This window comes from Trichoderma aggressivum, assembly GCF_033847375.1.
Source record: "Trichoderma aggressivum f. europaeum strain CBS 100526 chromosome Unknown scaffold_006, whole genome shotgun sequence".
In the NCBI taxonomy this organism is placed as follows: Eukaryota; Fungi; Ascomycota; class Sordariomycetes; order Hypocreales; family Hypocreaceae; genus Trichoderma; species Trichoderma aggressivum.
This window is the reverse complement of record NW_026946372.1, coordinates 351,966-362,913: the sequence shown is the minus strand read 5'-3', so window position 1 is coordinate 362,913 and position 10,948 is coordinate 351,966. Positions and strand designations below refer to the sequence as shown.

General features: G+C 49.9%; 5 protein-coding genes across 5 annotated transcripts; 2 read left to right on the top strand and 3 right to left on the bottom strand.

The window, feature by feature from the left end:
• Positions 1-134: 134 nt before the first annotated feature.
• On the bottom strand, positions 135-1,222 carry Triagg1_2366 (uncharacterized protein; the record flags this gene model as incomplete). The annotated part of the gene is made up of 2 exons (XM_062896539.1): positions 135-862; positions 1,027-1,222. 2 exons carry the CDS (start codon positions 1,220-1,222, stop codon positions 135-137), a joined length of 924 nt encoding a protein of 307 aa, XP_062758578.1.
• Positions 1,223-2,684: 1,462 nt separating this feature from the next.
• Triagg1_2365 (uncharacterized protein) lies at positions 2,685-3,977 on the bottom strand (the record flags this gene model as incomplete). Its single annotated transcript, XM_062896538.1, has 2 exons — positions 2,685-3,660; positions 3,733-3,977. 2 exons carry the CDS (start codon positions 3,975-3,977, stop codon positions 2,685-2,687), a joined length of 1,221 nt encoding a protein of 406 aa, XP_062758577.1.
• A 2,180-nt stretch (positions 3,978-6,157) lies between these two features.
• Positions 6,158-7,226, top strand: Triagg1_2364 (uncharacterized protein; the record flags this gene model as incomplete). The annotated part of the gene is made up of 3 exons (XM_062896537.1): positions 6,158-6,286; positions 6,344-6,653; positions 6,727-7,226. The coding sequence occupies 3 exons, from the start codon at positions 6,158-6,160 to the stop codon at positions 7,224-7,226; spliced, it is 939 nt and encodes a 312-aa protein (XP_062758576.1).
• Positions 7,227-7,899: 673 nt separating this feature from the next.
• On the top strand, positions 7,900-8,727 carry Triagg1_2363 (uncharacterized protein; the record flags this gene model as incomplete). Its single annotated transcript, XM_062896536.1, has 3 exons — positions 7,900-8,072; positions 8,202-8,556; positions 8,617-8,727. The coding sequence occupies 3 exons, from the start codon at positions 7,900-7,902 to the stop codon at positions 8,725-8,727; spliced, it is 639 nt and encodes a 212-aa protein (XP_062758575.1).
• A 65-nt stretch (positions 8,728-8,792) lies between these two features.
• On the bottom strand, positions 8,793-10,352 carry Triagg1_2362 (uncharacterized protein; the record flags this gene model as incomplete). Its single annotated transcript, XM_062896535.1, has 4 exons — positions 8,793-9,152; positions 9,340-9,376; positions 9,537-9,956; positions 10,081-10,352. 4 exons carry the CDS (start codon positions 10,350-10,352, stop codon positions 8,793-8,795), a joined length of 1,089 nt encoding a protein of 362 aa, XP_062758574.1.
• Between the last annotated feature and the right edge of the window lie 596 nt (positions 10,353-10,948).

Genomic DNA, 10,948 nt, shown 5'->3' with positions numbered 1-10,948 from the left:
AAGCCCCGAGGAAAAGGAAAAGTAACGGTAGTAAAATAACCAATGTCGCCGCCGGGATTCAAAAAAAAAAAAAAACCTCTATGCGGCGAATCCAATGAAATGGAGCGGGAGTCTCTAGGATCGTGGGCAATCATCTAGCAGCAGCTGCTCCGCCGTTGTTTCTGCCGGCTGTCGACCTGCTGGTCTTGCTCTTGCGTGGATCCAGCTCTGTCAATGGTCACAGCGGGCGAGAAGCCCGGCGGGAACAGCCAGCTCCGCCTGTCGCGTCCGAGGCGGAAGCTCCCTCTGGCATTCATGCCCTCAAAGTACCCTCCGTCCATACCGGATTCGTACCCGGGGGTGTTCGGGGTGGCCGTCGCCTGGAGAAGAGCTTGCTGCATTTTGCGGTTCTGCTCGACGAGCTTCCTGGCCACGACGCGGAAGACCTCCTCGACACCCTCGCCGCTCTCGGCACTAATCTCGTGACAAGCGTCCCAGCCAACCTCCTGGCCCCAGAAGCCGGAGCTCCGCTTAGAACTGGGGCTCCGGGGTTCGACGCCGCCCATTGAGGGATAGGAATGGCCGTTATTGGGCGTGGCGGTCGGCGGCGGCGTGCTGCCGAGGCCGGGGGCTAGATTCTCGGCGACGTAGGCGATGCAGCGCTCAAAGGGGACCTGCCGGAGCGAAGGGTCGCGGGCAACAATGTCGGCCTTTGTGCCGACGACGTGCAGCACAACGTCTGCGGGCAGGTTGCGGCGCAGCTCCATGAGCCACTCGCCCATGTCGAGAAAAGATTGGGCATCGGTGATGCTGTAGCAGAGGATGCAGGCATTGGCGCCGCGGTAGTATAAACGGGATATAGAGCGGAAACGCTCTTGACCGGCTGCGAAAAGAGTCAGCATAAAATATTGTGCAGAATTACGTGATTTCAACAGGCAAAAAAGGTCATCATCGGGCATGAAAAGACGTCCAGGCAGCACCCAGCGAAGAAACGGCAGGGGTGCATAAGACAAGACGACAGCAATGCAAAGCAGCAGATGCACATACCCGTGTCCCAGATCTGGAGGCGCACAACAGTGTCGGAGTCATTGTCGACCACGCGCTTGGTCAGGAAACTGGCGCCGACGGTGGACGTGGTCTGGGCTGGGTTGAAGGAGCCCTTGCAGTACCGCATCACAAGGGACGTCTTGCCCACGTTTTGGGCGCCCAAGACGACAATCTTGGCCTCGAGAGAAGACGACATGGTTTACGGAAAGGCCGTGCAGACGAGGAGAAGAGGGTGAAGTCTTGAACGGAGTGCGGATCGAAGGGTGAGGTTTGGTAAGAGAAAACGAAGCGATGAGTCGAGAGCGAGGATTGAAAGTTTGGACGAGCAAAAAGACGAAGGACGGGATGGATGGCGCGCGGGTGGGTCGAAGAGGTTGCTTATCGCATTGTCGATCGCGTCAGCGTGCTGGGAGACGGTGTCGGCGTAGATTCGAGGGACGATGCGAGGGCATCGTAGGGGGGAAAACAGAGACGACACGAGAGTGGGCGAGAATGGAAGAGGGAGAGGAAGAGGAAGAAAAGTATGGCGCGTTACTCTTCCATGGAGGGAGCGAAACAGCTAGTGGCGCAGTGAATCGACTTGAGCCCCTCCAAAGCGCCTTCAGTGGGCGTTGGGTTGGTGCAGAGTTTGGTCGAGGTGGGGGATGAGGAAAGGCAAAGGGCAAGCCTCGTGGAGATGAGGCTATTCCGAGGTTTGCGATGTGAAGAGGAAAGGTAGACCAATGGAGGAGGTACATACGAGTAAGCATGCAAAAGCGGTGTTGAGAGGAGAAATGGACGTTCAGATAAGAGCCGATAATGGGCTCCCACATGGGAATGACGAAAGCTGCAGGCTTCAATCGTGGGAGTGTGGGCGACGGAGGGGGGCAGGGGGGCTCTTTTAGCGGGCTTAGCGGGCTTAGCGGTCCTCCAGCGGGCTAATGTCACCGCTGACAGGGCGCTGAAGGATGGATCCAATCCATGAATGCACGTGAAGTTGCCCACAGCAGGTGGTCATGCATGTTCCAGGCGAATACAGGCTGCAGAGCTACCCAAAGGTCTGGTGTCATGCTTTGTCTGGAGATGTTGCAATCCCCGGCTATGGTGGTCAGATGATTTTGAGGCCATGGTGGTGTAGTAAAACAATGCCATGCTGCGTGAGGGATCAGACGACGGGAGAGACAATGACAGGTAATATATTCGATGGATGCTATTGAACAATAGAAAATGGAGTATACGCCAATAGCATCGCATGTACCTGAACCACATGCTCGTGCCCTAAACTCAAGCAAAACTCTATTGCAGCATCATCTATCCGGTGACAGAAGAGGCTTACCAAGCTGTCAATATCAATAACGGCTGTGAATATCCATTCGATCTCATCGACGATTGATAATACGGAGCAGAAGCAGATGAAAGGCCGAGGCCCAAGATGGGGCCATGCGTACTCCGTAGATTGCCAGATTAGGAAATCTTCGTCTCCGCAAATTGACCCTTGTCAACGGCACTTGACGCCATCGTCGGCCTTATCATATAGCAGATAACGAATGCAAATGCACACCATCGTCAGCCTTCAGTCTCTATTATAGTTACCCAGCAGTTTCTCTAGATCTGCTTTGGCTGACGCTAAGATGCTGATGTGCTCTGTCAGAGTCCTTTCCTTTTCCACATTGGCCTCTTTATTTGTAGCTTCCAATAGAAGCTTGCGCGGCTAATTTTCGAAGATGATTGACGGCGTCTTTGAGATGTGCCTTGATCTGCTTCGGATCCTTTGCCTTTAGTATGGCAAGCTCATGACGCTTCTTTTTTATTGCTGCTTGAACGCCACGGTAGATGGGCAATACTCTCTCACTCGCCATGTCCGACAGCAAAGCAACCAATCTGTTTCGAAGGTTTTGAATGCCCCATCTGTCAGATGGTTTCATTGCATATACTCTGTGCCATCCGTTTGGAAGCTTCTGGTTTCCTCCATTCTCGGTTGCGTTTGGCGGGAACCGTGTCTCTGCAGCAAAGAAATCTGCTTCCCGTGAATCTCTGTCATCCAAGGAGCGTTGGTAGGCGCCAGGTTGTAGCTCAGAAGGGCTGCGATTACACACGACATGGCTTCCTAGACCAAATTGCCTGGGCTTGGGATCCATCACTTGGCGCACCCATGCAGCCTCCAAATCGGACTTTGGGTACATCATGTCCGGCTTGGTGATGATGCCAAAGGTCCTATCTGCACAGGCCGAGTCATTGACCAGTTTCAGTATTCTCAGGTTTTCTGGATCAGCTGTTCCGTCAGCAACAGCAAGTACGACTGCTGTTTTCCTTTCAATGTAGTTTCTTGTATATTCTTCCAGTGTTTTTTCGTCCACGACTGCTACCAGACCTGGAAGGTCTACGAGCGTCAACCGTGGAGCGTATGTCGAAGACGCTGGATCTGGAAAGTGATATTCAATACTCAGCACACTGTACGAGAACTTGTCCGTTTCCGATATCTTCATAATCTCCTTTGCACGGTTTATTATGTCGCTGGGGTCGTCCGAAGCTATATTCACCAACTCTTCCCCTTGTTGGAAATTGTTCGTCTCGGACGGCACGCCGGTTGGCGGTGGGCGAAACCTCACTTTGCTTCTTATATAAGTGGTTTCCGCCCCAGGAAAGAGTCGTATTCTAAGTTGCAATGTATCAGCAGAGAGACAAAAACTTGACGTAAAGCTGTGGTTTGATACATGTGTGACATACTCAATTGGGAACCTCGTACAAGGACCGCCATCTCCCTTTGGGAATTCGAGCCCCGTAAGAGCCTCCAAAACGGATGATTTGCCAGAGGATTGCTGGCCGCACAGTACCAGCTCTGGGACATCAATTTCTTGCTCGACATCACAGTGGCGGATTCTTTCAATGATTTCCAATATCTTTGCCTTCTTTTCATCTGGCGGAAAGTTGAATCTGGGCAGATGAGCCGCCACGACATGAGGCCTCGTCATGATTCGATCAAGAAATGGTTATCAAGAAGACCATATGAGTACATGTACTATTTATCAGTGACACGAGATGAATAGGCTACGGATATATAGTCGGGCACTCTTTCTAGACTCGAGATCCAGAAAATTAGGCATCAATGGTGCCTAATTGTATCGAGCGGGGAGGGAACTAATGTGCATGTACATATGGTACTTCTTTTTTCCTCATGCTTGCCCCTTGCATAGATGTGAATAAATATGCACTCTTCTCTGGGTACTGGGCAGCCATAGCCCACTCATGGATCCGACAGTTTATTAGCCAATTTTCACTTTATAATCGGTTTCAATTTCTTTGGAAAGGAGACTAATCTTTTGTAATTACATGTATAGATAGGTGGGTACTATAGTAAGGTACAAAGAGAGAGAAAAAAGCCCAGCTGTCAGACAAGGCTCTGGCTCACTCCCACAGCATGATGACGCTGTCGCAGCCTACATGTACATATGTAGGTAGTTTTTAGCCAATAGCAACTACAGCCCCGTCAGGGCACATGCACATCTGATTTCGATAAAGATTCTCTTCTAATAAAGGCCGCTGGAACCTGAGTACATGTATCCAGAGATATTGTGGCCGGACAATGTAACGAACCCCCTTACCGCGATTGAAAATGGGTCAGCCAATATGCGTTATGTTTGGATGAGAAGCCCTCTCGCTCTGCAGTATATGATTAATCGGGAAGGAAATTTTGCTATTATTCAAGGTTAACAATAATACATTTCATATTATAGCAATCCAGATCACAATGGCGTTGAATTTAGTACCACGGCATTCGCGCGGAACACAAGTAATTGCACAGCTACAGGGTATTTCCCAAGGGGGGGTATTTAACAACCCAAGTTTGCTATCTAGCATCTCATATCTCAAATTCAAAGCCAGTGGTAATATCGCATACTAGAAGAACTCGGTTACTACAGAAGACTCTAGATGAGTATCTATAGTAACAGACACTCAAAGAAAATAGCGATAGTGCTGGGAAGTACGTGGAGTGATCGTGGCCTTCTGCTTCCAATGCCCTGTATGTTACTCAGTGCACAACCATGATTCCGTACTACACAGCGCACCTATTAGAAAATAAAATATATACATGTAAATGCACACTTCATTTGTCTTCCACAATATTGACGCTATTCGGCTTGTGCTATAAAAACACGAAACTCGCATCAGTGCTCAGGAAATCTCGGACTGGTAACGCCCAGCCCGTTTCACGTAGGCGCCGAGCATCGATTGGCCCAGCGCCTCGGAATCTGAAATCCGCCCTGTGGCCCCTGTAACGGCCGCCCAACGCGGCTGTCGCATCGAGAGCCGGGTTTTGAGTCACCAATACATGTATCCGAGCCGCTTATTGGATGATTTCAGAAGTGAGAATAGCTTTGTGCTATCCCTTCAGTATTGATGATTGTATGACGCATTTACCATGGTCAAGATAACACACATAATTCACTCAAGAATTCTATTCAATATTCATTCAGTTTATAGGATCAATACGAGCCCGTGACTTACACACTATGTCTGTTCAATTGTCTGGTGTTTGCCGTTTGACCCCTGCTGCCGATCCCACCAGCAACACCAACACCCCTGTTCACGATTCACCCACTCTCAGCCAACCATTCACCCCCAGCGCCAGCATCATGATGCAAAGCGCCATCCCAGAGGCAAATCGTTCCCGTCAAGCTACCACAGTAGATTTGCGCCCACGAACTTGTTTTTTTCAAGACTTTTGATTGTCGCGCGGCTAGCCAATCCCAGACATGGGCTGCGACAATCCACAGCTTGTCCTTTTGGTTGCCTCTTTGATCCCGGCGCTGATACGCGTAACTTGAGCTCTGGGCCAATCCATTCTGCTAACAACATAAGTGAACTGGATGTGAACGTGGGTGTGCACTTCATCAAACAAAACGGACCAAAGCCAGGCTTTATTCACACAATCATGGCCCAACCGACGATTATATAGAGTCATCGTCCGGCCCCCCTTCTTCCTAATTTACACACACTCTCTCTCTTTTACGCCTCATTCATTTTCCCCTTCCCATACCTACCTATAGGATTGCATCCTGGTGATACACTCTCTTACACGTTATTTTCCCGCCTTTCCATACCTCTAGAAATTGCATCCTGGTGATTCATTCTTTCATACAAATTAATAATCATGGCTGTCCTTTTAAGATTCGCCGTTCTCATCCCCCTAATATTCTCCTTCGTCGCCTTTGTCCTGACGAACCTGACGCTGTTTGCCGGAAGCAAGAAGGGTTTCATGGAGGAATATGCCGTCGTTAGAGTAAGTAAAAATCGCCAACCAAGAGACGATTTACCTAGAACTAACACAGCCATGCAGATAAACACCACGATGCTTGGCCAAAACTTGCTGTCGTCAGACGACAAGTCTAGCAGCGACGACGACGACGACGACGGTGACAGTCTCTGGGACCAGTTTACAGACGGGCTCGACGACCTCGGAGACGCCGCCAAGGGCAAGATCAACGACATCGCCGGCGACATCATCGACGACATTGCCGACGAGCTGGGCGTCAGCGACTGGTACTCGCTCCACGTCATGAACGCTTGCTGGGGAGGTTTTGGGCCAAACGCAACGACGTCGCACTTTCAGCTCAACACCACCAACTGCACTCAGTCAGCTCCTCAAGGTAAGTCTGATGATGTTTTCGTGATTCTCACTTTCACTACCCAGCAGTCCAAGCTAACCACAGTCGCAAACAGTCCGATTCAACCTCACTTCGCTCATGGACCACCAGCTATCCATCGGGCCCCTCCACATCAGCCTCGCCAAGATCCAGTGGCCAAGCTCCATCCAGCGCAGTGTCGACGCCCTCAACGCCGCCCTGATGGCCCTCTTCGTCTTGTACGTCTTGGGCGTGGGCTTCAGCGGCCTTGCCATGCTGGCCTGCATCCCAGCCATCGTCCTAGGAGACAAGAGAATCGTCCTCATGATAAACACGGGCCTCGCATCGGCTGCCGCCTTTTTCATCACTCTTGCTAGTATCATCGCCACGGCGGCTGGTTCCGTTGCCGTCAATGCTATCAACAAAGAAGGCGAGCCGGTTACCGTGGTGGCTACCAACGGCACAAAGTTCTACACCATCACATGGGTCACTGCTACGTTGATGATTCTGTCGTCGGCGTTCTGGGTGGGCAAGTTTGTCTTTATCTGGAAGAAGGAGAAGAAGGAGCGCGAGCGATACTCCAAGGAGGGATTCTAAGCTGACATTTGATGACTCTTGTCGGCCGTTCCCTCTGCCTGGTGCTGGCGCTAGGACGAATGTCTGCATAATGATAAAGAAGAGAGAGAAAAAAGGGGGGTTGCGACACTTGCACTATAATGATTTCCCCGTGTTTCTTTTTTTCTGTTTTCCTATTGTTCGCTCGTTATATCAGAGCTCAGGTTATGGCTATGGACTGGATGGTCCGGTTTTAGGGTGGCTGTGGAAAGGCCATGATACAAAAACGCTACGACGAGGGCAAACCTCACTAATACGCACGCTGAGAACAGCAATGACATCTCTAAATAAACAAGAAATTCGCGCTCTTTAGATCAAAAATAAATCATCAGATCTCTTATGCAATGCTAGATAAGACATCAACTGCGAGCATAATCTCGCTACTGGTGTTTTTATCCTTGTTTATCGCTTTATTCCAAGCCTCCGCAACAGCGCATTAGAGCCCGCGCCATCTGCGTCATATCCTGCCCCAACAGGGAATTGAGCGCTTCCGTCTCTGCAGCAGCCAAAGCTCGTGACTTTGACGATCTCGCGCCCAACATCAGGCATGAATCTCCAAGTCCAACCCTTACTTTTCAATAATAAATACCTATAAATCATCAATTCAACCCAAAATTATAATCTCCATCAACATCTCCATAGAACCACCCAAAGCATGAACTCCAAACGCCCAGATGCCTCCTCTTCCTCCCGCGATATTGAAATTGGCGGCCCCAGCGAGACGGACTCTCTGCTCGACAGGGGCCGCACACGAGTGACGCGCTTCTTTCACGGCTTCGTAGACTTTGCGTTCCAAGGAAACATTTTGCAGATTGCGTTTGGTTTGATGTGAGCAGTCTTTCATTTCTCATTGTACACACTTACACAATAAAGGGCATACATAACCTACACCAAGAGAATACAAAGACAAAGCAACATTTGAAATCTGTATCATGGAAACTAACCACCACCAACCAGCCTCGCCGCCGCCTTCACAGACCTCGTCAAATCCTTCGTCAGCGCAATCCTCATGCCCCCCATCTCCGTCATCCTGCCCATCAACAAAAACATTGAAGAAAAGTTCGCCGTCCTCCGCCCCGGCCCCAACTACAATGCCTCCTCACCAGCCGGTGGCTACAACACGATGCACCAGGCGCAAGCTGACGGCGCCGTCGTCATGGCCTACGGCTCCTTTATCTACCAGATGGTGTCGTTTATCATGGTCGGGTTTTCGCTTTACGGGCTGGCGCACGTGTATACGCTTGTTTCGCATGATCCCATCATCAAGTATTCCAGGAAATGCCCATACTGTTTAAAGCGGATTAATGAAAAGGTGCGATATTTGTATATTTGACCCTACCCTATGAAGAGAATCGAAGGACTAATACTTCAGCCAAACACATACAGTCTCGCCGATGTATCAACTGCAGCAGCTGGCTTGACGGCAGAGAAGACATTGACAGCACACCCCGAACCACACAGCGCGACACTGAATGAATCATGAGCTACCTCCTGACATGTATCATTTTTTTCACCTGGAAAGACAACATGTATCTATAGAGGATGGCATCAAACAACGTCTGCATAGTACCTTGAAACATCCAGACCCGACGCGAAAGCCTGCGTCTCAGGTTCCATCTCCCCCCGTCGACGAAACCTCCCATAATGTTGATCTTGGTGCTGGCATTCTTCGTCCGTTGGCTTGGAAGCCAGTTGTTTCCTGAACATTACCATGAGGTAAACGATGACGACGATGTAGACGGCGATGAAGAAGAACTTGGGCAAGACATCCTTGGTCCCGTGCAGAATTCTGCTGTAGAGGCTGTACCCATGTTGCTGGGGGGAACCCATCGTGGAAGTGGTGAGAATACGCTGAGAAGAGTCTATCGTTGAAGTAGTGCGAAACTGCTGAGAATCACTGAGGTGTAACTTTGAAGTGTGTTGTAGTGATTGCGAGTAGTGGTATGGATAGTTGGTTGAGAATATCATCAAGTCGGAAAAGAGAGGCCTATAAATACTGGACATGTCAGGCAACGACAAAAGAACACCGTGATTCATGCTGTTCAAAGCCAACATGCATCTAGGGAACAGCCGCCCAGCTAGAATATGTTCATACAATGCACCCTTTCACCTTCACCCTAATAGCGAGGGTCCTGTTCAACAACGTTAATTATTCTATTACAAGTGAACATGACGGTAATTCAAATTCAAGACGCTAAAAGGCAAACAGCTTTCGCACAAAACCAACGGCTCATATGTTCATCAATTCTCAACACATACCCTACCTACTATCCATCCTCCCCGTTCACCTACAACATCATAACACCACCAACAACAGCAGCAACACCCGCCAACAAGCCATTCTGAGCGTTCACCACACCAGCAGCATTAGTGCTGCTAGGCGCAGCCGTAGTAGAAGCAGTCCGGGTACCCGTGCTCGCAGCAGTCGTCTGCCTAGCAAGAGTCGTAGACGAACCCGAAGAAGCAGTCGTCTCGGAAGCGCCAGTGTTGGTAGGAGCAGCGGTCGAATCGTCAGTGGCCGAGGCGCCAGGAGTAGCCTTGAGCTTCTCGAGACCGGCGGTGATGGTGACGGGCAGCTGGACGGACAGGAAGGACTGGGTGCCGGTGCTGGAGGTGGAAGTGACGCTGCCGGCGGTGTCTTGCGCGGCCATGAAGACGCTGCACGAAGCGATGTCTGCTGCGGTAGAGAGCTTGCAGTGGCCACCCTCGGTGCTATGGGAAACGTTAACTTGTATTCATCGGAATGGCGTTTGCATGTTCGTATGATGGGGGTTGTTGGATCGAGAATGACCGTGTCGCCATTATATCATCGACATGGGGGCAAAAGGTCACTTACTAAACGCCACCGTCACCATTATAAGTATTAGTGAAAATCCAAGTAGTAGGACCTTGCGTAATAGTCTGGCTGCTCTCAAAGCCACAGTCATCAGACGGCGTTCCAGGCGGACATCCATAAGCATAAGTCGTAGCCGTGCTATCGACGCCAATAACAGAAGCGACGATCTTCTGGGGATCGGCAAACGGCAGCAGCAGAGAGACGGTAGTAGATTGAGCAGCAGCCATGGCAGCGGCGCTGGAGAGAGCGAGAAGGGCGAGTGAACGAGCCATTGTTGATAAGACGAACGAACGAGTGTACTGGCAAATTAACCTCGTATAGGTATTATATACTAATATTGAAGCTTAAACGTTGGTTGCTGGGATAGTCGTGTAACTGTATATTGGTACTTGAATCTGCAAAAATAAAAAAAAGAATGGCTGTTGCGATTCAAAATTAAAAGCAACGATTGTCGAGAGAAAATGAGTGGATCGCGATATTCAAGTGAAAGAAAAAGGGAGAATCCAAGCGGCAACGACTCGAGTTTTAAAAGGGATTCATCGTTGCCAAGTCCAGACTATTCGTCTCCTTTTCCCCTTCAAGGTAGCGCCTCCAGATGCTAGTCTCGGCCATTGACTTTACGAGTTAGATTGTGGAAAAAATGATGGAAGGAATATATACCCGGTTCGCCGGGAAATTAGTCATGTTGCCCTGCATGATTGGAATCTCGCGATACTACTGCATCTACGACTGCATGGCGTATCGGAGAGCCTTTTATCCGCATGCTGTCTTGTATTTTCGGAGCATCGTTGGTAGCGTCCATTGTTCAGATACGTGACTAAAGATGCTAAAGGGGATCCGGAACTATTAATAACCTCTCCATGGCTTG